Source organism: Plasmodium brasilianum, chromosome 11, assembly GCF_023973825.1.
Source record: "Plasmodium brasilianum strain Bolivian I chromosome 11, whole genome shotgun sequence".
Lineage (NCBI taxonomy): Eukaryota > Apicomplexa > Aconoidasida > Haemosporida > Plasmodiidae > Plasmodium > Plasmodium brasilianum.
This window is the reverse complement of record NC_090124.1, coordinates 1,509,009-1,534,500: the sequence shown is the minus strand read 5'-3', so window position 1 is coordinate 1,534,500 and position 25,492 is coordinate 1,509,009. Positions and strand designations below refer to the sequence as shown.

General features: G+C 25.8%; 4 protein-coding genes across 4 annotated transcripts; 3 read left to right on the top strand and 1 right to left on the bottom strand.

The window, feature by feature from the left end:
• Positions 1–2,699: 2,699 nt before the first annotated feature.
• Positions 2,700–3,811, top strand: MKS88_003794 (uncharacterized protein; the record flags this gene model as incomplete). The annotated part of the gene is made up of 3 exons (XM_067216918.1): positions 2,700–2,810; positions 3,154–3,333; positions 3,683–3,811. 3 exons carry the CDS (start codon positions 2,700–2,702, stop codon positions 3,809–3,811), a joined length of 420 nt encoding a protein of 139 aa, XP_067072605.1.
• Positions 3,812–7,934: 4,123 nt separating this feature from the next.
• Positions 7,935–8,336, bottom strand: MKS88_003793 (histone H2A; the record flags this gene model as incomplete). Its single annotated transcript, XM_067216917.1, has 1 exon — positions 7,935–8,336. One exon carries the CDS (start codon positions 8,334–8,336, stop codon positions 7,935–7,937), a length of 402 nt encoding a protein of 133 aa, XP_067072604.1.
• A 6,701-nt stretch (positions 8,337–15,037) lies between these two features.
• On the top strand, positions 15,038–15,448 carry MKS88_003792 (histone H3 variant; the record flags this gene model as incomplete). The annotated part of the gene is made up of 1 exon (XM_067216916.1): positions 15,038–15,448. The coding sequence occupies one exon, from the start codon at positions 15,038–15,040 to the stop codon at positions 15,446–15,448; it is 411 nt and encodes a 136-aa protein (XP_067072603.1).
• A 4,818-nt stretch (positions 15,449–20,266) lies between these two features.
• MKS88_003791 (uncharacterized protein) lies at positions 20,267–23,914 on the top strand (the record flags this gene model as incomplete). The annotated part of the gene is made up of 1 exon (XM_067216915.1): positions 20,267–23,914. The coding sequence occupies one exon, from the start codon at positions 20,267–20,269 to the stop codon at positions 23,912–23,914; it is 3,648 nt and encodes a 1,215-aa protein (XP_067072602.1).
• Between the last annotated feature and the right edge of the window lie 1,578 nt (positions 23,915–25,492).

Genomic DNA, 25,492 nt, shown 5'->3' with positions numbered 1-25,492 from the left:
TTATTTACCTATATTGTTCTTTTCTTATTTCAAGCCCTGCTCACCCTTTTTTCTCGTTTTAAAAGGTATATATATACATATACATATAAATACATATACACTTACATATAAATACATATACACTTACATATAAATACATATACGCTTACATATAAATACATATACACTTACGTATAAATACATATACACTTACGTATAAATACATATACACTTACATATAAATACATATACACTTACGTATAAATACATATACACTTACATATAAATACATATACACTTACATATAAATACATATACACTTACATATAAATACATATACACTTACATATAAATACATATACACTTACATATAAATACATATACACTTACATATAAATACATATACACTTACATATAAATACATATACACTTACATATATGTATAAATTATATTAATATTTTTTTATAAATATACGGATAAATGCGCATACATATGGGCATATAAACATATATATATATATATATTTATGTATAAGTATATGATCATGATTATAAATACATGTAAAGGTACATGCGTGTGTATATGTGGGTGCATATGTAGGTGTGTATGAACGTATATACCAAGGCATATGCATATAATATATATATTTATTTATTTATATATACATGTATGTATGCTGATTTTATTTAAATATTATAAAAAATAAATTGATATGGTGTATTCATAATTAAAAAAAAAAAAAAAAAAAAAAAAGTATTTACTTTTATTAGGATGTAAAACTTTAAAAAAATATATAATAAAAAATTAAAATAAAAAAGCATTATTTTAAATAGCGCAATTGATTTTACTTTATTTTGAAAAAAAAAAAAAAAAAGAAAAAAGACAATCATCACGTAACCTTTGAATAATCTTTCTTTTTTTTAATTAAAATGAAATGTATATTCAAAAGGAGTTGGTTCCCTGTTGTAAATTAGTATATTGGATATAACCAAGTAGCACATAGGGGAGAGGGAGAAACAAAAAAAAAAAAAAAAAAAATGTCGATTGTATATATTCATGTCCTGATGTTATTTAATAAAACATAGTTGTATCTTCAATATTACTTAGTGAATGTACGCATGTGCAAATGTACGATTGTGCAAATGTACGATTGTGCAAATGTACGATTGTGCAAATGTACGATTGTGTACATTAGTGGGGTACCCATAAATCTGCGCAAAACGTGTACTATCAAAAGGATGTTACTATTTCAACAGAGCATGGGGCAGTTGTCAGTAGAATTATATTCTTAATTTATTTGGAAGTATTCTTTTTCATTTCGTTGTAAAATAATTAAGCCATTTAACGAAAATAAATGCAAGGGCCAAATTATATAACTATTATAATGGAATGTGCAAATATTATGAGTTTCACAAGCGTCTCAAACGTTGCAGTAATTGCAAAGGCGTACTTACCTACTCACGAATATATGTGCATACATAAATATGTATGTATATATATATATATATATATATATATTCATGCGCACATATATGTATAAGTACACGTATACATATATACGTGTATTAGTACTTTTTCCATATTTTGTTTCACGTGCCCTTAAGTTTCCCTTCCCCAGTTGCATCCAACTTTTATTGCACACTTCTTAAGTGAGGTTATATATCCATTTAACTGACGTAATAATTTTTTATTTCGAAATAAAGACAATTGTTATGAACGAGTACATGAAAATGAAGAACTTTCATTTTTTCAAAATAGTTTTTATAAATTTACTAAATGAGAAAGCAGCAGTGCCATATAAACCAAAAAAAAAAGGCGAGTTCATAAAGGAGAGTTTTTTTTCTTTTTACCATGTATAAACAATATGAATGTATACATAAATATATACATACATACACACATACATACACGCATACATACACACAAACATACACACATACATACATACATACATACATATATATATATATATATATATATATATATATATATTTGTAAAATTATTACAATTCTTCAGAAATGTAGTATAAATTGTTCTTTGTTTATTAACTTTTTACTCCTTTTCTATTCCTTTTCTTTTTTGTGTTATTTTTTTTTTTTTTTGGGAATTTTTTTCTTATTTTTTCCTCAATCATTTTTTATGCATTTGCTGGTTTTCTGGTCCTACTTTTTTGTTCATGTGTTCGTTTTCACTTCCCCATTTTTTACTCATTTTTTCTTTTTTTTTTTTTTTTTTTTTTTTTGCACTTTTTTCCCTTTGTGTTAAATTTCATGTGTAAATATAAAGCCCATAAATTATCGGACATAATTTGCAAAATGCATGATAACTTAATTAAAAAAAAAATGTTAACAAGTTACAATAAGGAAATAAAAAATACCAAAAAAAAATGAAAAGAGTGGAACAAACAAAAAATAAAAAAAAATTAATGGGCCGTTTTCACTCAAATATATAAATGAAAACATATATGTAGGTGTATATGTGCGTGTATATGTGCGTGTATATGTGTATGTATATGTGTACGTATATGTGTACGTATATGTGTACGTATATGTGTACGTATATGTGTACGTATATGTGTATGTATATGTGTACGTATATGTGTACGTATATGTGTATGTATATGTGTACGTATATGTGTACGTATATGTGTACGTATATGTGTATATAATTATTTTAATTTTTCGTGCTTGTGTGTTTTCATCTCACTTTCTTTTAACAATGGACCCGTCCTACAACAAATTAAGGACAGTGGAATTGCAAAAAAGAAAAGTTACTCAGTCAAAAAACCCATCAAATATATCTGAAAGGAAGCTAACAAATGTTTTTGCGGTACGGTAAAGAGAAATGAGCCTCCATTGCATTTACATATATATACATATATATATGTGTCTGTGTGTATTTGACAGGGATTTATTTTTTGCATGTACGTGCGCATGTTGAGAAATGTACATATATATGCGTAGTAACATGTATATACGCTCATACATACATACATACATATGTATGTATACATTTACGTATGTATGTATGTATACATTTACGTATGTATGTATGTATGTATACATTTGCGTATGTATGTATGTATGTATACATTTAGGTATGTACTATACCCCTTTGCACACCTTACCGCACATGTTCCAAATTTAACACGCTCACAATTTTGTGTACGTAGCCGAAGGACTTTGATGAAGACTCGACAATAGTTGTTTGTAATTTTCCTCAAAAAACGACAATAAATGACTGCAGAAATTTTATGCAATGGTTGGGCCCAGTCATAAAAGTAGAGAAAATACCATCGTTTCTCCAGGAGAGCAATTACCTTGTCGTTTTTTGCAGTCCTTACTTTGCAAAGGTGATATGATACAATGTTTACAAATGCATATGTATAAATACGCAGATGCGTAGTTAGATATATGTATATATATATATATATATATATATGTATGCAAGCATGTATGTATGTATATCCCCTATTCTACCTTCGTGCTGTACGCTGTTGTGTGCATTTTTACCAAACCTTCAGTGGAATGGTTAACTGACCAGAACGATTTAGAAAAAGGAGCAAGTCGTTCAGTTCCTCATTTATGAATAGCGTGCATAGTACCGTAAAAAAACTTGTACTTTTTTATATGATGTATGCCATTTTTATACACTTTTTTTATTTCGTACATCTTGCCATTTCGTACTTTTTGCTTGTTCAGATAGCACTGGAAACCCCGTTATTGTATGAAAATAAAACAAAACTATTTACGAGAGTAGTGGAAAAGCGTGAAACTCTTTGGAAAAGTATTAACGACATAATTTCAACCAACATTAATTTTTTTTCATAACACAAGTAGGAAATAACAACTACAATTTGTGTATCTCATGGAACTTTACGTACTGGGGAGAAATTTAAATCATAGAAAAAGCGGAGGGCCATTCGGGTTATTCGGGGGTAATCATGTCCTTCAGGTCCTGTTTGGTTGTGTGGATATATTAAACGTAAATATATACAAACACGTACATATATAAATATACATATATACATGTATATACATGCATGCATACACGTACGAATGGAAATATATATATATATATATATATGTATGTGCCCTTAGGTACATACATATCTTCAATTACATGTGAACTACCCCAGAATGTATACCATGTGCATATGCCGCTTGCATCACTGAAGACGCACTAATTTTTAATTTTTAATTTTAAAAAAAGCGTATAGCTCGGGAAAAAAAAAAAAAAAATTTCAAATGCACCTTTGTCATTCATAAAAACTTACCATCCCTTTTGTTTTTGTTAATTATGAATATTTCTACAAATGTATAGACTCATTTTATACATATGTTTACCAATGAAAAGAGTACATTTTTGCATTTGATGAATAAATTTATGTACCTTATACATGCCGTAGATTTTTATAACTATCATATTAACTCTTTTATCATTCAAACATGTAATGTTTTCCTTTTTTCTAACTTGTTCTTGCTTGTTTTTTATTTTTCCATTTAATATATTTCTACACTTTTATCTTTTTCTTCTTCCCAAACCCTTCTTTCAATAACCCAATTTTGCAATTCAAAAAAAAAAAAAAAAAAAAAAGAGAGTTCCATACGAAATGAAGTAGCATATGAAATAAAAACCTTGGAATATATGTGTTCATAATTCTACTAGTTTACCAAGATTATAATTTTTTATATGCTTAAGAAAAAAAAGCGCATTAATGGCTCAACAATTTTATGCTATCGTTTTAGTACAACTCTTTTTGATAGGTCTATTTTTTTTTTTTTTTTTTCTCTTTGCAAACATATTTTTTATAAGTAAAACTGAGTAATAGTCAATATTATATCATGTGAAAAAATAGGGGTAATATATATATAAATGTGCTCTATGAACTCATGATAATGTTGAATAAAAAGGAGAGCAACTTTCATTTCTAAGGAAAAGAATAGATCATAAATACGAAAAGGTAATACATTAGCAAATGGAACAAATAAAAAGGATATTAGTTATCAATTCAGTCTTATTCCTTTTCTGTTGTTTCTTCAATATACAAATGTGGCAGGCAAACCACATTACGTTTTGATTTTCTGAGTATCGCCATGATGAGATTACAAAATTAGTATAATTGAGCAGCTAATTAATAAGATATTCCACTGCACAGGTGAAAACGGAAAATTAATTTAAGTTTCATAATTCAAAATGTAGGTTGTCATTATATGTAGATGTACTTTTATTTCATGCATTAACTCTTATATATTAAAAAAGGTTTCGTTCAAGCTAGTAAATGTGCGCCTTATTTTGAATAATTTTTCACTGTTGTCAAGTTTCAATATACTCTCATTGTAAAAAGGCTTAATTCTTTAATAGTCGAGTTATATACTTACCATCTACTTTTTTTGCGCGTAAATGGTATTTCATTTTTGCTGCCGCTATAGCCATTGCTATACCTTCATTTACTTTTCTATTTTTGAAAAAATTATTTTAGTAATGAATTATGAAGAGAACGAAGAATATACCCATTAATATAAGCATACTGATGTTTGCACACCTTTACATTTTTATGCGTGTTAAATGGACAATGCGCTTACGACAGTTAATGCTACATATGTTTGCTCCGAAAATAAGTGGAACATTATTAACGCTATATTTGCAGCATTACTCCTCCTTCTTCCAAAATTTTTAAGGTAAGAACAAGTTAATACTGAGAACTACGTATATAATTATTCCCCTCAGTTGACACATGCAAATGTATATACTAACCTTTACGCACATGTATATCTTTGTATGCAATATAGCATGCATGAACGCATAACGCAATTTTTTTTTTTTTTTTTTTTTTTGGAGCTTTGAAAGAGGAAATATAATCAATGCAATATTGCATGGTAATGTTATCAATGAACCATTGTCCTTGTGCAAATTAAAGAGACGTAGTAAAATCCAATGCGTACTGCAGTTGAAACGTACGAGCACATTATATATATATATATATATATATATATAATACACGCGAACTACATCATTTCGCGTACTAGCAGGCAATACATTTCTCTTTGGACTAAAATATTCAACGGCTCATCGTATCATCAGGACAATTGAAAAAACAAGTTTGCCTTGTTAACAAGTATTGATCTTGACAATTACTCTGAAGCTACTTACATTCGTATGTTTTCATGGAATTGCAAATAATAAGTCATTTGTTAATTCTTAAAAAAGGAAAAATAATTTATTTTATTATATATTTTTTTTTTTTATTAAAATAATTTGATGAATTAAGGAGTATATTATTTTGTCTTTTTTCGTTTTATTTTCCTTTCTTTTGTTTTCCTTTCTTTTGTTTTCCTTTCTTTTGTTTTCCTTTCTTTTGTTTTCCTTTCTTTTATTTTCCTTTCTTTTATTTTCCTTTCTTTTGTTTTTCCTTCTTTTTGTTTTCCTTTCTTTTGTTTTCCTTCCTTTTAATGTTGTAATGGACTTTTTGAGTGAAAGGAAAATAAAACACTTAGTGGTTAATGTGTATGAGTTCCCCTTGTCTCACTGAAAAACTTTTAGCAGTTATTTCACTATATGCAAAAAAAGAAGATATACAATTATTTGCATGAAAACATATATATATATATATATATACATATATATGTATATCTATGTACTCATATGCGCATACATGCATGAACATCCTTGTGTGCATCCCCCTCATTCCGACCTTTTGTACAATGAACGACTTTCGCCTTTGCAAAGTGTTCATTAGTCGCTAAGGCTACTGCTACTCTCATTCCTTTTGTGAGAAAATAAGAAATAACACATATGTGTATATATATGTGTGTGTATGTATATGTGTGTGTATGTATATGTGTGTGTATGTATATGTGTGTGTATGTATATGTGTGTGTATGTATATGTGTGTGTATGTATATGTGTACTTGTATATGTATGTACGTATGTACGTATGTACGCATGTACGCATATATACATGTGTGGTATACAGATCGCGCTGAAAGTTGGAAACACGAATGGCCCCTTTCTACGTCATTCCGCAATTTTTTTACATTTAAAGCAAAAAAGGAAAGGTATTACTCCTTCCGTATGTACTTTGAAGCCTCAATAAAATTACAACATGTGAACAAACTGAGTTTTCCCTATATGGTGCAACTGCACGTATGAACACATATATATATGTACATATGCATGTGTATTTAGCAACGTGCATCCTGTTAAGCAGCTCCTTTTTCCTTCTGCGCAGGTGCTTCCAACCTTACAATATTGTTAGTAGACACATAGAGAATTATAATAGCTATGCCAAAGTAAAGTCCTTTTTAATGGCTTCTAGTGAAACCTTTGTATGTGCTTAAATGTTTCGAGTTAAAAATATAAAAAAAAAAAAAAAATTTGTACTTTTTTTCTTTTTTCTTATAAATATTTTTTATACATTCTATTTTAAAAAATTTCCCTTTTTTCTCTTTTTAAGAAAAAAGGGAAAAAAGTAAAAACAGAACGTAAAAAAATTTGGTAAAAAAAAAAAAAAAAAGATTATAATAAAGCGAATAGGGAAAAAATTTTGGTAAAAAAAAAAAAATCAAACAAAAAAAGGGTCTTTTCTTTTATTCTCTCTTTTTTCTTTTAATACATATACGTATATACGTGTACACATATATATATATATATATATACATATATATATATATATATATATATATATATATATACACGTACACACACTGGTACATTTTTCATGTACATATGTATATCTCCATTTTAACATATATGGCTAAATTTTGTGCATATACATGTACAAATTTCGTGTAAATAGTTTATTTTTTTTTTCTTTTTTTAAAAAAAAAAAATGTATCTGTATATACAAGTATATGTACACGTATTCATGTATATGTATAGAGGTGCACATATAAAGTTATACATATCAGCAAAAAAGTGTTCATAAGTAGGTTATATAAGACTCTTTCTTTTTTAATAGTCATTATTTGCAGTTCCACCAGATTTCAATTGCGATTTCTTTGGTAATAATACATTATGAATATTTGGTAATACTCCTCCTGAGGCAAAAGTAACACCTGCTAAAAACTTATTCAATTCTTCGTCATTTCTAACAGCTAATTGTATGTGCCTTGGGGTTATTCTTGACTTTTTATTATCTCTTGCCGCATTTCCAGCTAGTTCTAAAATTTCTGCACACAAGTATTCCAAAACTGCTGCTAAATATACAGGTGCTCCTGCTCCTACTCTCTTTGCATATTTTCCTTTTTTCAAATATCTTCCAATTCTTCCAACGGGGAATTGTAGTCCTGCCTTTGCAGAATTCGAGGTTCCCTTCACAGCCTTCTTTCGACCAGTTTTTCCTTTTGCTGACATTTTCTTTTTTAAAAAAAAAATTAAAAAAATAAAATAAGATAAAACTTTATACTTTTGTACTTGGGTTTTTTTTTTTTTTTTTTTCTTTTTTTTCTTATTTTGATTTAAAATATGAAGAATTACTTTTTCAAAAAAAATGTGTTTGCGAAATTTAAAAAAATAAAGTGAATTTGTCAATTAGTTTTGCAATATATATATATATATATATATATAATATATTTATTTATTTACTTATTTATATATGATGGGTAAGTTTTCTTTTTTTATTACAAAATACTTTTTTTTTTTTATATATATATATATATCATTGTTTAGAATTAAAAAAAAAAAAAAAAAAAACGAAAAAATTATAAAATATATTGTAAAAAATTGCCAATAAAAAAATATTATATCTTGTACACGTATACACATATATATATATATGCTTATAAAATAATGTGCGTATATTTATATATATATATATATATATATATATATAATATATATATTTGCGTTTTTTTCATGCATATATATATACATATGTACACATATTGTTAATATTTAAGAAAAAAATGAATCAGTTTTTAAAATAAAAAAATGATGCATGAAATTATTTTGTCTTCAAGAAAAGGTATCGCTTATATATAAAATACATATTTATATATAAACATTCACAAATATGCATAAATATATGTATATATATATATAAATATATAAATATATGTATATATATAAATATATATAAACTTGTGTACATATATATATACGTATGTGCAACAAAATTGTATTCATATGAGCAAAAAAAAAGAAAAAAAAGTATATAACGAATTGGTATTTTTTTTATAGATTTACAATGTATTTTATATATAAATAATATTCATCTTTTTACTAAAATCGTGCATTTTGATCATACACAAAAATGATATATATACCTTTGAATATTTTTCCTGTACGCTATTTTATTGACTCAAGTTTTATATAATGCAAGTGTATGGATGGATGGGAATTGATATATGCATACGCACTAGGAAATATATATAAAATGAAAAAAAATGTAAAAAAAAAATAAAAAAATATATATAAAATTATATATAGTATGTACAAAATTATATTTAGAATGTACAATATTATATTTAATATGTACAAAATTATATATAAAATGTACAAAATTATATATAAAATGTACAAAATTATATATAAAATGTACAAAATTATATATAAAATGTACAAAATTATATATAAAATGTACAAAATTATATATAAAATGTACAAAATTATATATAAAATGTATAATATTATATATATAACCTATAAAATATGAAAAAGGTATATATAGCTGTGTGTGCATAATTTTTTGTTTTTTGCATCAATTCAATTATTTATATTTCTTAAAATTGCGTATCATATGTGCGTAATTTATTTTTTTGTATGTAAATATACCAATGCACAGTTGAACTTCATTTTGTATTCGTATACATAGTTGCAGTACGTAGCGCATACATATGTATATATATACGTGCATACGTACAGTTTCAAAATAAATGACTTATACATATGTACACAGTTACAAAATACCCCCCTTATGCATATTCGCTTACCTAGTTATTTATATATACAAAAGTACATACACAGGTACACATTTACATGTGTATGGATATATATATGTATATTATATATACATTTATACTCGAGTACCCATTTAGTGCATAGCGAATATACAATACATTTCTGTCGTAGGCCTAAGGAAAAAGAGCTACGATAAATGTTTGCATACATATATATATATATATATATATATATATAAATACGTATGATGTATATTATATATGTATATTTCAAAACCCCTAAAAGATATACCATTCTTTACTTGTCCTTTTTAAAATAAAATAATTACAGCTCAAACAGGTATGCACAGTGCGCTTTTAGCATAAAATAATTGAAAATTTTGAATTTTTTTTAATTGCACGAAAAGAGATGCATAAATATGATGATACATATTAATACATATGCATACATATAAATATATATATGTATATAATACATTTACATGTATTTTCATACAGTCAGCTATTTTATGATACACCAAAATTAGCCGAAACTGCATATTGAACGAATGCAAATTTTATGAGTATAGATATATATATGTAATATAATATATATTATACATATACACTGGAATACATGTATATATTTGCATAAATGCTTACATACACTTTTACATTGACTCTCTGCTATTGCCCGTTTTGTGTTAATTATCGTTTCATTATTTACTATTACCCACTTAACTTTTTCTATTTTTCCTTAAGTCGTTTTATTGTTTTTCTTTTTCATTATTTTTTTTTGAACTTTTTAATTGTACATGATCTTATGCCTTTTTTTTTTTTTTTTGTATACTCCTGGCACACAATTTTTAAAAGGTGTACCATTATCATTTTGTGCGATACATAAGTAGATATGTATACATATATATATGTATACATATATATATATATATATAATATATTTGTGTATGCTTAAGTCTTTGCATATTTTTTATATGTCGTGTTACCTATGATTATTCAATCAACTTTGTTGGTGTAAAAAAAAGGTATTACTTTCATTTATATGAATTGAAATATCCATGTGTGTAATAAACTTTTTTTTTATTAATATAATAAACGCAATTGTTTATTGAAGCAGATTAATATAAACTTTTATAAAATTACATGTTTGTTTATTCATATATTTTATTGTGTGAACAAAGTATTATATAATTAAACAAATCTTATTTTATTATGATTATATTCATGGAAAAAAAAAAATAAAAAAAAATAATCATTTCATATTGAAAATCAGTAGGTAACTGATGAACATGTTTCACCTTTTGATAATTATATTTGTATATTTAATGCGTATAACGAATTTGTAAAATCGCACAAACGTGTGAAATTTTGCGGTTTTTGAAAAAGAAAAAAAATCCTACACAATTACATAAAGTGGTATTGTGTACGTAATGAAGTAGCATTGTTAGTGATTTCCTCAATTCATTTCGTCAAATTAGGATAAAACGTATGTACATCTATGTGTGCATAGAAAGATCTGCATATATATATATATATATAAATGTGCGCGTGAATATGTTGTTTTTAATTTTGTTGAAATGTTTACTTTTCCCTTCTTGTAAGTTGTTCCTTTTTGTGTTAAGTACATAAAAACTATGGTATTTCATGAAAATAACACTGTATAGATCATTTTTGTACAACTCAAATAGTACATTTGTATTTTATTAAAAATATAACATGAACAGTAAAAAAAAAAAAAAAAAAAAAATGAAAACATGAAAATATGTTCTTATATGTACAAGAGAAACAAACGAAATTTTCCAAGGCTTTATTTATTCATATTATTTACCTAAATAATTTTTATGTGTATTTTATTTTTGAAGTAAATACATATTTTTGAAGTAAATACATATTTTTGAAGTAAATACATATATTTAAAGTGTAACTAGCGTTAATCTTATATTACACTGAACGTACTAAATTATTCTATCTTTTTTCATATTTATTGAGAAATATACCATTTTATGTTAATCCATTAAGGGTGTGAGAAATGGGGTTAATTTTTTTTTGGTTTTTCGGTTAACTTTTCGTGATAACCATTTTCTTTATACAGAAATAGTTACAAAATAGTTTGTTTGGCTAGTTGGATGTTCAGTATTTTATATATATATATATATATGAATATCCATAAAAAAAAAAAAAAACTAAATTTTACTTACAATATAGCTAAAACAATTTTTATTAATATTCTTTTTGTTTCACCTATTTTAATAATTACTAAGGAGGGGGACGCACACCGATAATAATATGATTCCATTTAACACAAGCAATTTTTTGATGTTTTAAATAAGTGGTGAATAGGTTCAATATAACTGATTTTTGCTCATTTTGCTCATTTTGCTCATTTTGCTCAGTTCCACTTATAATTAACTTTGCTATATTTGCCTCATAATAAATATACGTAAAAGAGCAATAATATAATAAAAAAAAAAAAAAAAAAAAAAAGCAATAAAAATGATGACCTATGTACATACTAAAAAATTTTTTTTTTTTTTTTTCACATTAATAAATACACTTATTAGTTAAATAAATACGGGTATAAATTGCTTTATTATCAAATGTATATAATATATTCCGATCTGCCATATATGAAAAAAAAGAAAAAACCCAATGTTATTAGAGCTAAATTGTTGTAAATATAACATCTAGATAAAAAAAAAGGAAAAAAATTTATAGCTTCTTCATTAGTTCTGACCCTTTTTTAAATTACACACCATAGGTGCATATATATATATATACATATATATATATATAAATATAAATATAAAAACATGCACATACGTAGACGTAAAGCTTCCTTTTTTAGTGTTTCTTCATATGAACACTTTTCTGTTTATACGTAATAATGTTTGCGTAAAAGCTTCTTTTTTTTTCATTTTTTTTTTTTTTTTTTTTGATTTAAATTAATTTTTCATTTCCTTTCACCTCTTCTCACGTCCTTTCAATTCCTTGCTTTATTTTCCCCCTTAACTCAGTTTTAAAAATATTATGAACAAAACAAATTCAGGCAAATAAATTTTTCTTTCAACAACAGTTAAATGTTAAAAGGAAAATATTCGATATAAGGTATTGCCAAAATAGCACGTTACGTCGTAAATATATATTCATTCGATCGATAAAAAAAACTCTTTATTTAATAACGTGATATAATAAAACTAAGAAATAAACGTATCCCTTTCGGAAAGCTAATTTGTACTTTTCACATATATCTACAATATTTTTGATAATTGTAAGGTTCAATCGGAGAATACTCATATGATATATAAATGGGTAGGTAATATAATGCAAAATAAAAATCATCGAATTCCTTTTTTTTTTTTTTTTTTTTTTTTTTTTTAAAAACGTCATTTTAACTGATAATTATATTAATTCTTAATGGCTTTGTAAATAGTACAAAATAATATATATATGTATGCACAAATATATATATATATATATATATATACACTCTCGAAGGTCTAATGGGATGTACTGCATATGTACACATATGTACTTGAAATAATATTGTAGGGTTTTACAAAATTGTTATGTTTACAAAAAAAATAACAGTGGTTAAAGAAAGTCTTACGAATTACCAATCAGAAAAAAACGTCATAAAAGGTGATTTTTAGCAAAGTTAAATGAAAGGAAAAATATTGATTCAAATTTTGGTTGACCCATATTTATTTATATATTGTAGTAACGTTCCTAGTTTCGCCGTTATTTTGTACTATATGTATATGTACATTAGTATATATATATTTAGCACATTTTACATATATATATATATATATATATATATATATATATAAATAAATACATGTATGTACATATGGTACTTTAAATAGTACATACTTCTCTAAAAACTATTTAAAATTAAGCTAACGTGAAAAGGCAAATCATACAGTACGCATAGTGCGCATATACATACACCGCAACTGCATTCGTCCCAATGTTCATTTTGCCATTTGTATATAACACTGCTTTTGTAAATGGTATACTATATATATTGCCTTAACATGAATAAATAAAATTAAAAAAATGCAAAGGAAAAAAAAAAAAGAAAAAAAATCTCGATCATTGAGTTTTATTCTGTAAATAATGCACACGGAAGAAAAAAAAAAAAAAAAAATATATATATATATATATATAATATATATACATATTATATAAGTGTATAAATGTATAAATATGCATAAATGCATATATAATTAATTGTATACATATCATATAAAATATACGAACAGGTAAAAATATATTTAAAAATAAACAAATATATACATAAATATATCTGCGTATCAAGAAGAAACAAAACAATTTATTCTTTTTTTTAAAAATAACAATTGTAAAAAAAGAAAAAAAAAAACAATTGCCACCTGCTGTAAAAATATTTTAAATATATATATTTTAGTGTCAACCTAAGATATATTTTTTTGGCAAAATTCAAAAAAAATTAAAAAATATATAATGTTACATGCATTTTAAAAAAAAATAAAATATATATTATATATATAAATATATTTTAATCATATATATAATTATTTTCTTTAACAGTTTTGACAAAAATAATTATAAATTAGCAACATATATATATGTATATATATATATATATATATATATAAAAGTAGTACATACTAAATAATATATAAATGTACAAAATATATATAAATATATATATATAAATATATATATAAATATATATATATATATATATAAATATATATATAAAATATATAAAATAAATTTTTGATTGTTAAAAATAATCACCCTAAATTACGTAAAAAAAACATGTACTTGCAAAATATTTTTTTTTTTTTTTTTTTTTTTTTTTTAATTTTATATTTAAAGTATTTCAACATTTCAACAAAAATAAATTAAGAAAGTTTAATTTGATGAAAAACCAAAAAAAAAAAAAAATAATATCATACACTTAAAACTTAAATTTTTTTCGATAAATATATACCATATATATATACCCATTTTTTTTTTTTTTAACTTTAAAACCCCACAACAAAGCATTATTACCTTTTTATATATATATATATATACATATTCACATATATATTCACATATATATTCACATATATATATTAAAATACGTATAAGTATATTGAAGTTTTTATTTTTGAAAAATAAGCAAAAATGGCAAGGACAAAACAAACGGCAAGAAAGTCCACAGGAGGAAAAGCTCCAAGAAAACAACTCGCTTCGAAAGCAGCAAGAAAATCAGCTCCCGTATCAACTGGTATAAAGAAACCCCACAGATATCGACCAGGAACAGTTGCCTTAAGAGAAATTAGAAAATTTCAGAAATCAACGGACTTGTTAATAAGAAAATTGCCATTTCAAAGATTAGTAAGAGAAATTGCACAAGAATATAAAACAGACTTAAGGTTTCAATCACAAGCAGTTTTAGCATTACAAGAAGCAGCTGAGGCATATTTGGTAGGACTTTTTGAAGATACCAACTTGTGTGCAATTCATGCAAAAAGAGTTACTATCATGCCAAAGGACATTCAGTTAGCTAGACGTATACGTGGGGAGAGATCTTAAATGAAATATAAATGAAACGGGAATATTTCATTTGTGGAAAAATCAGTGTTTTGTTCAAAAAAAAAAAAGAAAAAAAAAAAAAAAACGAAACGAAACGAAATGAAACAAAATGAAATGAAACGAAATGAAACAAAATGAAATGAAACGAAATGAAACAAAATGAAACAAAATAGAGAAAATTATACAAAATGAGACATGGATAGGCGTACGAAACAGAAAAATGGCAAGAAAGAGTTATCATGAGTAACGCATAGGCAGAAGCATATACATGTGCATCATATGCGTTCATGTATATGAATACAAGCGGTAACGAGCGCGAAAACATGATTTCTTTTATGCCGTCCTATTCATTGAATTATTTTTTCATTTTGTTCGTATTGTATACATACTGTATATATGCATATCAAAACGTATAAATATGTACCCATGGTTTGTACATCGTGCATACATAACGAACAGGATAAGTGTACATATAAATATATATACATGTGTACACACATGAGTAAATATATATTCGTGCACGCGCAAAAGCTATGATATAAGAAATGAGAGAAAGCTAAAAGAAATACATTAATTTCGAAAAATTTGTAGTAGTTTTTTATTTCTGTAAATTATTAACCATGGATGTTTAGAAATTATGTATTTTTTTTATTTTTTCCTTACAATTGTTTAAATTTGTATTATTATTTATATGTATAACAATAATATGCATGTCTGTATGTTCAAATGGCAAAGTATATTACTATTTAGTGAAGTTTTATTATGTATATTATGTAGTAGAAGTGTATAAGAAAAGCAGTATTTTTATTCTTAAAAAAAAAAAAAAAAAAAATTTAATATTTTAACGTTTTTGCATATATATATGTATATGTATATATATGTATACGTGATATAACGTGGATTAAAAATTTTTTTTATATGTGTATATTTATATCGTTTTAATTATTATCATTTCTCTGTGTGAAGTTTATAAAGCTGTTCATTTATTATTTTATTTTTTTTTTTTTCTTGGGGGGTTTTTTTAGAAAGGAAGAAATAAAATAAAAAAAAAAAAATTTATGGTAATAAAAGAAGTTGCAATTGAAAAACTTTTTTTTTTTTTTTTTTTTTTTTTTTTTGTGAATTATTTCACGTTTCAGTTGTTCTTATAACATGTATACATGAATGTGTGTGTGTGTATATATATGCTGAATGTATCTTATTTTCTTTTTATTTTTAGGCTTCACTAGAAGCTATTATTATTATTTTTATTTTTTTTTTTTTTTTTTGATTGGGTGTAGCATATTATATATATATATACTTTATACATATATATGTTACAAATGTTAAAAAAGAGAATAATACAATGAAAAAAAAAAATATATATATTGTATTTTTTTTTTATGTGCTTGTTTTATATATATACTGAGGCATGGTATATATTAAATGCATATACAAAACAGATAAACTTATTCTTAAAAAATAATTAATAAATAAATAAAAAATAAATAAATAAATAAATAAATAAGTATATATATATATATATATATATATATGTATAGAATAACGAAATATTCTTTTTCAAATTAGGTTATTGTTAAGTTCATTACTCGTTTATTAAATTGTTAGATTAGATAACTTCTTAAAATAACATTACATGTTCATAAATAAGGTCATTTTCTTTTCTTCTATTTGTATCTTGCGCAGTACAATTACTGTTGTATTCGTAGGTGGAAAGGTGCTATAAACACATGAATGGGCATATATGTATGCACATATATGTGTACGTATATATGCATGTGCGTATATAATGCATTTTGATAGGATAATTATTATTTTTTTTTTTTATATATAGTCCGAAAATTTGAGAATTCCTACATATACACTTTTGAAGGGAATGACTAACAGAAAAAGGCAATTTATTTTTTGTTTTAACTTAATTATTTAATGAGTGATTATTCTTTTACTATAAAAAGTCAGCTTTGTTCAATTCCTTTAAATAATGTTACATATACACACATATACACATATACACATATACACACATATACCCACATATACATATATATATATATATATATATTTATGTTTCTACACGCGTATTATGTGTATATGCGCAAATGTTCGTAGTTGGAACTAGTACAACCTGTGTAGTAGTAAAAAAATACGATTCACTCTTTACTTATTTTCCAACTTCATTTTTTTATTTTAAAAAATATGATAGGATATTGGGTCATATTTTTTTTAACATCATAAACAGTAGAATGGTAGTGCAGAATGAACGCAGCGAAATTTTTAACCTATTATTATGTGTGCATTTTAAATTTACATTTATTTTTAACTTTCAAATTTTTTATGCATGCGATTGATATGAGCCTATAAAGGAATAGAAATAAATAATCAATTGCAAAAAGTAGCAAGAAAGAAAGAAAAAAAGAAAGGAAAATAAAAAAAAATAATAAATAAAGATAAAAAGAGATATTTACTTCCATTCATGAAAATAATTCATGCCATAATTTTGCAATACTAAAGTAAAAAATTCAAATGGCATGCAAATAAACAGTTAAGCATTTATACGAGTGAACATTTGTACGAATTTGTTTTTCTCGTCTTTAAACTGTACTCGTAAACATTACTCTAAATTATTCTGTTTTACGGAGTGTACGTAATCGTATAATGGACGCACGTGCATGTGTTACATGAGCGAACTCATATAGTTGCATGTATGCATGCATATATAAATCAATATATATATAAACATACATACGTGAGTGAGTACGTACCTATATATTTACATATTTACATCCATCCATACGTACATGCAAATATATGAATATACGAATATACAAATATACAAATATACAAATTTTCAATGAAAAGGAAAATACAGGTACGCTTTTAAAAGAAGTTGTACACACAATATAAAAAAATTGAATTTGCACTTGTGTATCCGGAGGACAAGTATTATTGACGATTTAATTCTGAACAGTCTACCTTAATTTTTTTATATCATGGTTTATAAATGGCGGAATAGAGAGAAACAAAAAAAGCGGAAAAAGAAATAACGTAAAAGGAATAGTGTAAAACGAAATAACATAAAAGGAATATCGCAAAACGAAATAACGTAAAAGGAATATCGCAAAACGAAATAACGTAAAAGGAATATCACAAAACGAAATAATGTAAAAGGAATATCGCAAAACGAAATAGCGATAAAACGATAAATCAACAAAGCGGCGAAGCGGCAAAATCGACGGCTATTCCGACACTTTCTCAAGATATACACAAACTTCCTTATCAATTAATTTCTTGAAAACATAAAATTTTATTTGTTTGCACGCAAGTGAATTTTCCCACTGTTTGCAACTCATACACAATAAATGTAAAACGTGGAAAATAATAATATCCCTCTCCTTGTATTTAAAAGATAACTTTATGTGTAGTTGCATAATGCATTATGAAGTATATGACGCATAAAAAATGTGTAACTATGTAAATATGTAAAATGTGTAACTATGTAAATATGTAAAATGTGTAACTACGTAAATATGTAAATATGTAAAATGTGTAACTACGTAAATATGTAAATATGTAAAATGTGTAACTACGTAAATATGTAAATATGTAAAATGTGTAACTACGTAAATATGTAAAATGTGTAAATATGTAAATATGTAAATGTGCAAATAAGTAAATTCGTAAAATATGTAAAATGTATTTAAAAACTCTAGTTTTATACCGTATTAAAAAAAAAAAAAAAAAAAAATTATGTACAACATACACGACTAATTAGAATTATTCTAAATTTTTTATTTCCCCGTAAACACACAACAGACAAAATTTTGTGCACTACAGCGATGGATATTATTTTTTGTTTAGTAAAAAGCAACATTAACGTGTAAAAAAGCGTAGAAAAATCGAAATAGCACTTATAGCAATGTCCAAGTGTGTGAAAATGTGCATATAATATCACTCACATATATGTATATATGTGGACGTGCTTAAATTTACGTTACTTTCATTTTTATTTTCATTTTAGTTTTCATTATTATTTTCATATTTATTATTATTTCCCTTTTATTTATTTTTTTTTATTTTAATTATTATTTTAATTATTATTTTCATTTCCATTATTATTTTCCCTTTTTTTTTTTTTATTTTATTTTCCTGAGTGGTAGATTGATGTGCATATGTATACTATGATAATTCAATGAAGTTGCTACTTAGTAACTCTTATCCTTTGCATACTTCGTTCGACTGATTTTATTTTTATTCTGTCTATTTGTTCTATTGGTGCTAGTATTTTTTTCTGTAACGTTAAATCAGTGATATGTGTTTTTACAGAATTTTCCAAAAGAGGAAACACTTGCTTTATATTACATAAATAAAATAATCGTTTTTCCACTTTTGAATTTTACTCATTTATTTTAAAATTGAAATTAAAAACAAAATAAAAAATTAAATAAAAAATTAAATAAAATAAAATAAATATACAAACATATGAACAAACAAGTGAACAAACAAGTGAACAAACAAGTGAACAAATAAATAATCCGCCAATAGTGTAATAATAAAATGTGTGCAAGTTGCAAATAGGTGGTAGACAATGGTTTCAAAAATTTTCCATGAGTGATAATTATATGCATATGCACATGCACATGCACATGCACATATACATATACAAATATATGTATATAACTATGTTCATATTTCCATACGAGCATGTACATTTATGCATATTTTTTTTTTTTTTTTTTTTTAATTTTTTTTGGGAGCAACTTAACTATTGCTCATTAGCTCACATAAAGTGATATATTAAATAAAATTTGTTTAAACAAAATGAACTCTAAACCGGATAGAAGTCTAACTGAGGAACAGTCCCTTGAATATTATAGGGATATAGATGACTCAGTAAATGGTAACATAAATTTAGAGGATAATAATTCGGACTACTTCAAATTTCAGGGTAAGAAATATGATGAACAAGCTGCAGAAAAAGGCAGCATGGACAGCCTGAACAGCCTGAACAGTAAGAACAACCTGAACAGTAAGAACAGCCTGAACAGCAAGAACAACATGAACAACAAGAACAACATGAACAACAAGAACAACCTGAACGTTCAGGTAAATTTTGAAGAAAGTTTAATAAACGAATTTTATTTGAATAACTCTAAAACGAATTCGTCTGACCATTATAAACACGAAATGAACAAGGAAATGGAAAAAAAAAGTAATTTTAATAATTTGGATGAAGATTTGAAAAATAAACAAAATATATTAAAAAGTATTGAAGATAATGAAGAAGGAAAGGAAATGAAAATGAGTAAAGAGAGTGTGTATAGCAGTGTGATCAATGTAGATGATCCTATTAATAAGGTATATGAAAATACGAACCAGGGTACACAAGATATTATAAATGTCATTCAAAGAAATGATATTTCTAGTGAAAACGCATTTGTGAATAATGCAAATAAAAAGTTCAATTATGAGGATAGAATCCACATGTACAGCGAATGCGATGGAGGTGAGCGCAGTAACGATGATGATGGTAGACACGGCAATGGAAATGGTAATAGGCACAAAGGTGAGAATGAAGATAGGCACGAAGGTGAGAATGAAGATAGGCACAAAGGTGAGAATGAAGATAGGCACGAAGGTGAGAATGAAGATAGGCACGAAGGTGAGAATGAAGATAGGCACGAAGGTGAGAATGAAGATAGGCACAAAGGTGAGAATGAAGATAGGCACGAAGGTGAGAATGAAGATAGGCACGAAGGTGAGAATGAAGATAGGCACTATGATAGCGATAAAGGTAAACACGACGATAGTGACAGAGTCATGCAGAGTAACAATGCATGTGATAATAATAACAACAGCACACGAATCAATTACAACCAGCCCGTTCTGATTATACATAATTACGATAGAACAGAGAATAAGGATAAGGATAAGGATATGGATATAGATAAGGATATGGATATAGATAAAGATATGGATATAGATAAGGATTTGCATATATATAAGGATTTGCATATAGATAAGGATATGGATATAGATAAGGATTTGCATATAGATAAGGATTTGCATATAGATAAGGATTTGCATATAGATAAGGATATGGATATAGATAAGGATTTGCATATAGATAAGGATATGGATATAGATAAGGATTTGCATATATATAAGGATTTGCATATAGATAAGGATTTGCATATAGATAAGGATATGGATATAGATAAGGATTTGCATATAGATAAGGATATGGATATAGATAAGGATTTGCATATATATAAGGATTTGCATATAGATAAGGATATGGATATAGATAAGGATTTGCATATATATAAGGATTTGCATATAGATAAGGATATGGATATAGATAAGGATTTGCATATAGATAAGGATTTGCATATAGATAAGGATTTGCATATAGATAAGGATTTGCATATAGATAAGGATTTGCATATAGATAAGGATTTGCATATATATAAAGACATGGATATGGATATGGAAAAACGGCGAAAAAGTGGAGCAAACGAAAATACAAAAAACAGTGTAGAGTTTCACAAAATTAAGAACAAAGAATTAGCAAAAGGAAAGAAAAGTAAAGGGAAAAACAAAAATAAATATAAAAACAAATTTTTCCTTTTATTTAAAAAAAAAGTTTCTCCTAATACAATTTTGCAGGACAGAGAAAATATAAACAATGAGAATGCGTCTGATAATGCGGAACTTAAGGGAAAAAGTAAAAATGACGATGTGCAAGGCAGTGACGATGACTATATTTGCAGTAAAGGCAGATATAATTCATGTACTAATGAAAATATCAATATACGCCACATTGACAGTAATAATACATATACTAATGAAATTAACACTCTTAGAAGCAAATACAAGAACAACGTTTGCCCCGACGACAATAACAATGCTTTCATCCATGACATAAATAACATCTGGATCGATAATAATAACAGCGCTTGCACCAATAATAATAAGAATGCTATTTGCACCGATTACAATAACGATATTCGCAGCAGTGAGAACAACGATGGTTACTGCAGTAATAATAAGGCCGCCTCATCCGCACTGCATACAAAGACGATAAATGGTAACGTCAGTGCGATTTCGGCAGCGGCAGATGAAGGGGAAGGAAAAAAGGAACTAATGTTAAATGTGGATCATACTAATGGTAAGAGAAATTTTTTTGGTAACAACACATTTTTTTATAACAATTCATCTTTTGTAAGTATACAGCAGAGTGTGAAGGATATACAAAATCCCATGGATATACAAAATGATGAAAATTCGAAAAAAGAAAAAGAGGAATATAAAAATATTAGTAGTCCTATTAGAGAAGGTAGTTATATTCAATCCCATAGAATAGAAGACAATATCATTTTAGAATTACAGAATGAGCATATGAGTGAAAAAAATTTTGAAAAAAGAAATAAGTCGCATGAAGAGAAAAAAGAAATAGTAGATTCGATAAGTAAAAAAATATACAGTTTTGAGAAGATTAAATCTTTTGTTTCAAATAACACTTTTTTAAAAGATAAGAAAAGCTTACTTATAGAAAAGAAGTCTCAGCTAAGCAAGGAAGTAAATTTTTTTTGTTCTAATTATAACGTCTTATTGTGTTTCATTTTATATATATTATGTTTTGGATTAATATTTTCTTCATTATTTTATGATTCTTGGAAAATACATGATTTAGAATTAAAATCAGTCAGTATGCTAAAGAATGTACAAGTACATATAGGTGCAACGACTATACGAAGAATACAAAAACTTTCAGACAAAAATGGGGATGTAACTCTTTCTATTGATAAAGAACAGCAAATGGATTCATTAATAAATAATAATTTATGTAAAGCTATAAGTATAAATGAACTGGAAAACTTTTTACTTGACTTAGCTTATAAAAATATGCTAAAAACAGTACATGAACCGAATGATATAACAAAAAAAATAATAACTGATGATTATTTAATGAAAGCATTAAAAAATCCTGGAGATGTTGGACTACTCAGTGACGAAAAACTTGTATTAACACGTAAATATATTTTCGGTCCTACAATCTATAATTTAGAATGTAAATTTTTAGAAAAATTAAAAAAGGCAGGCTCTTTTCATAAAATTCTTTTATTTGTAATATTGATATTTCTATTAATATCCATCTGCTTATTATTACATATTATTCTACATTATAAGACTGTGCAGAATATACAAAGATTTAAATACATTTCTTTTGTTCTGGTAAATTTGGCATTAATAACTCTAATTTCATCTGTTTTTTCCATAAACCGTGTATATAATATTCCCCTATGTGTTCAGAGTGATGGAAGCTCAGATATATGTATTGATGGGAAGTCCATTCATTTAATTCGTTCATCTATCATCTTAATAATTTTTTCTAATTTATTCTTTTGCAAATTTATAAATATCGTGCACGGTAAGAGCAGTACGATGGAAGAGTCAATCGTCTAATCTGTTTCCGTTAACGCATTTAAGCCACATTATCGCAGCCTCATTTTGCTTCTAAACCTTGTGACCTCACTTTGCTTCCAACCATTATTAATTCTTTTTAAAACTCCTCCACTTTTCTCAATTTCTTCTTATTAATTTTTTTTTTTTTTTTTTTTTTTTTTTATTTAAAAAAATTCCCTCTAACTAGATTGTTTTCTTGTCGAACTTTTTTTTCACTGATTTAATGCATTAATTTGTGTGCATTTATCTGTTTAATTTTTTGCAAATGTGCAGTGATACCATTGGTTCTATATAAAGATATATTTTTTATTACTACCTTTATTAAGGTGTTTCATTTTTGCTTTAGTTTTTTGTAGAGTTTTTGCCTCTATAGCTTTTGTTTGTTTGTTTGTTTGTTTGTTTGTTCGTTTTTTTTTTTTTTTTTTTTTTTTTTTTTTTTTTTTTTTTTTTTTTTTTTTTTTACACCCATATTTCTTTTTGCATGTACCGTATACACAAGTGAATATGCTGTCCTAATTTTATCCGGAGGCGCTTTTTCACATTATAACAATATATACATATATATATTTAAATATATATGTGTACGCTTGGACTTCACCCCCCAGAGCGATACTCATTGAGCTTAAAAATTGTAAATAAAAGAATAAAGGGCCAAAACTTTATGAATGTGTGCATGTAAAAACTAAATTACACTAAATAATTGAAGAACACTTTTTTTGTTCACATACTGAATATAATTTTGTACTTTATGTTGTTATAACTTCCCCCTTTCTTGCTGCATATTGGTAGTAGTACCACCTTCTACATTGTAAGTGAATGTAGTACTACTATATACGTAATATGCGATTTCGTTGTTTAATTAAGGCCTCTTAAAAATGTTGTAGCTAGTTCTCTTAAAAATAACAAATGTGGAAGGAGGCACGGGATTTATATAAAATGGTCATATCTTTATAAATCTATATGTTGCATTTAGGAAATAACTATATGCTTGTATATAACCCAGACTTACAAGTGGATACACATATATTTTTATTAATTTTTGTAAAGGAGTGAATAATCATATAAGAGTACAAAATGAACTTGTTCTTATTTTTACATTTTTTTATTTTTTTTTTTTCCAGCGAGCAAGAACGGGAACTCATTAAAAATAAAAAATTTCATATTTACATGGTTAGCAATTTTACCGGAATATTTTTCAAAAAAGTAGTTACCTCTTAAGAATAGAAACACATCTTTATATCCTATACGATTGTGGTAACTTTCAAAAAAAAAATTCGCTCTTTTTATTATTATGTTTTATTATTTTTTTTAAAACGTCGCTTTTATCGTTTCTTCGTTTTTACCTTACTTGGTCAGAAAAAAGTAAAAAAAATGCAGCGAAATTAAGTGAACTGCACAAAATGAACTGCACAAAATGAACTGCCCAAATGAACTACTCAAATGAACTGCTTAAATGAACTGCTCAAATGAACTGCGCAAATGTACTCGAATGAACTGCTCAAATGAACTGCGCAAATGAACTACTCGAATGAATTGCTCAAATAAACTGCACATATAAACTGCTAAAATGAAATGAAC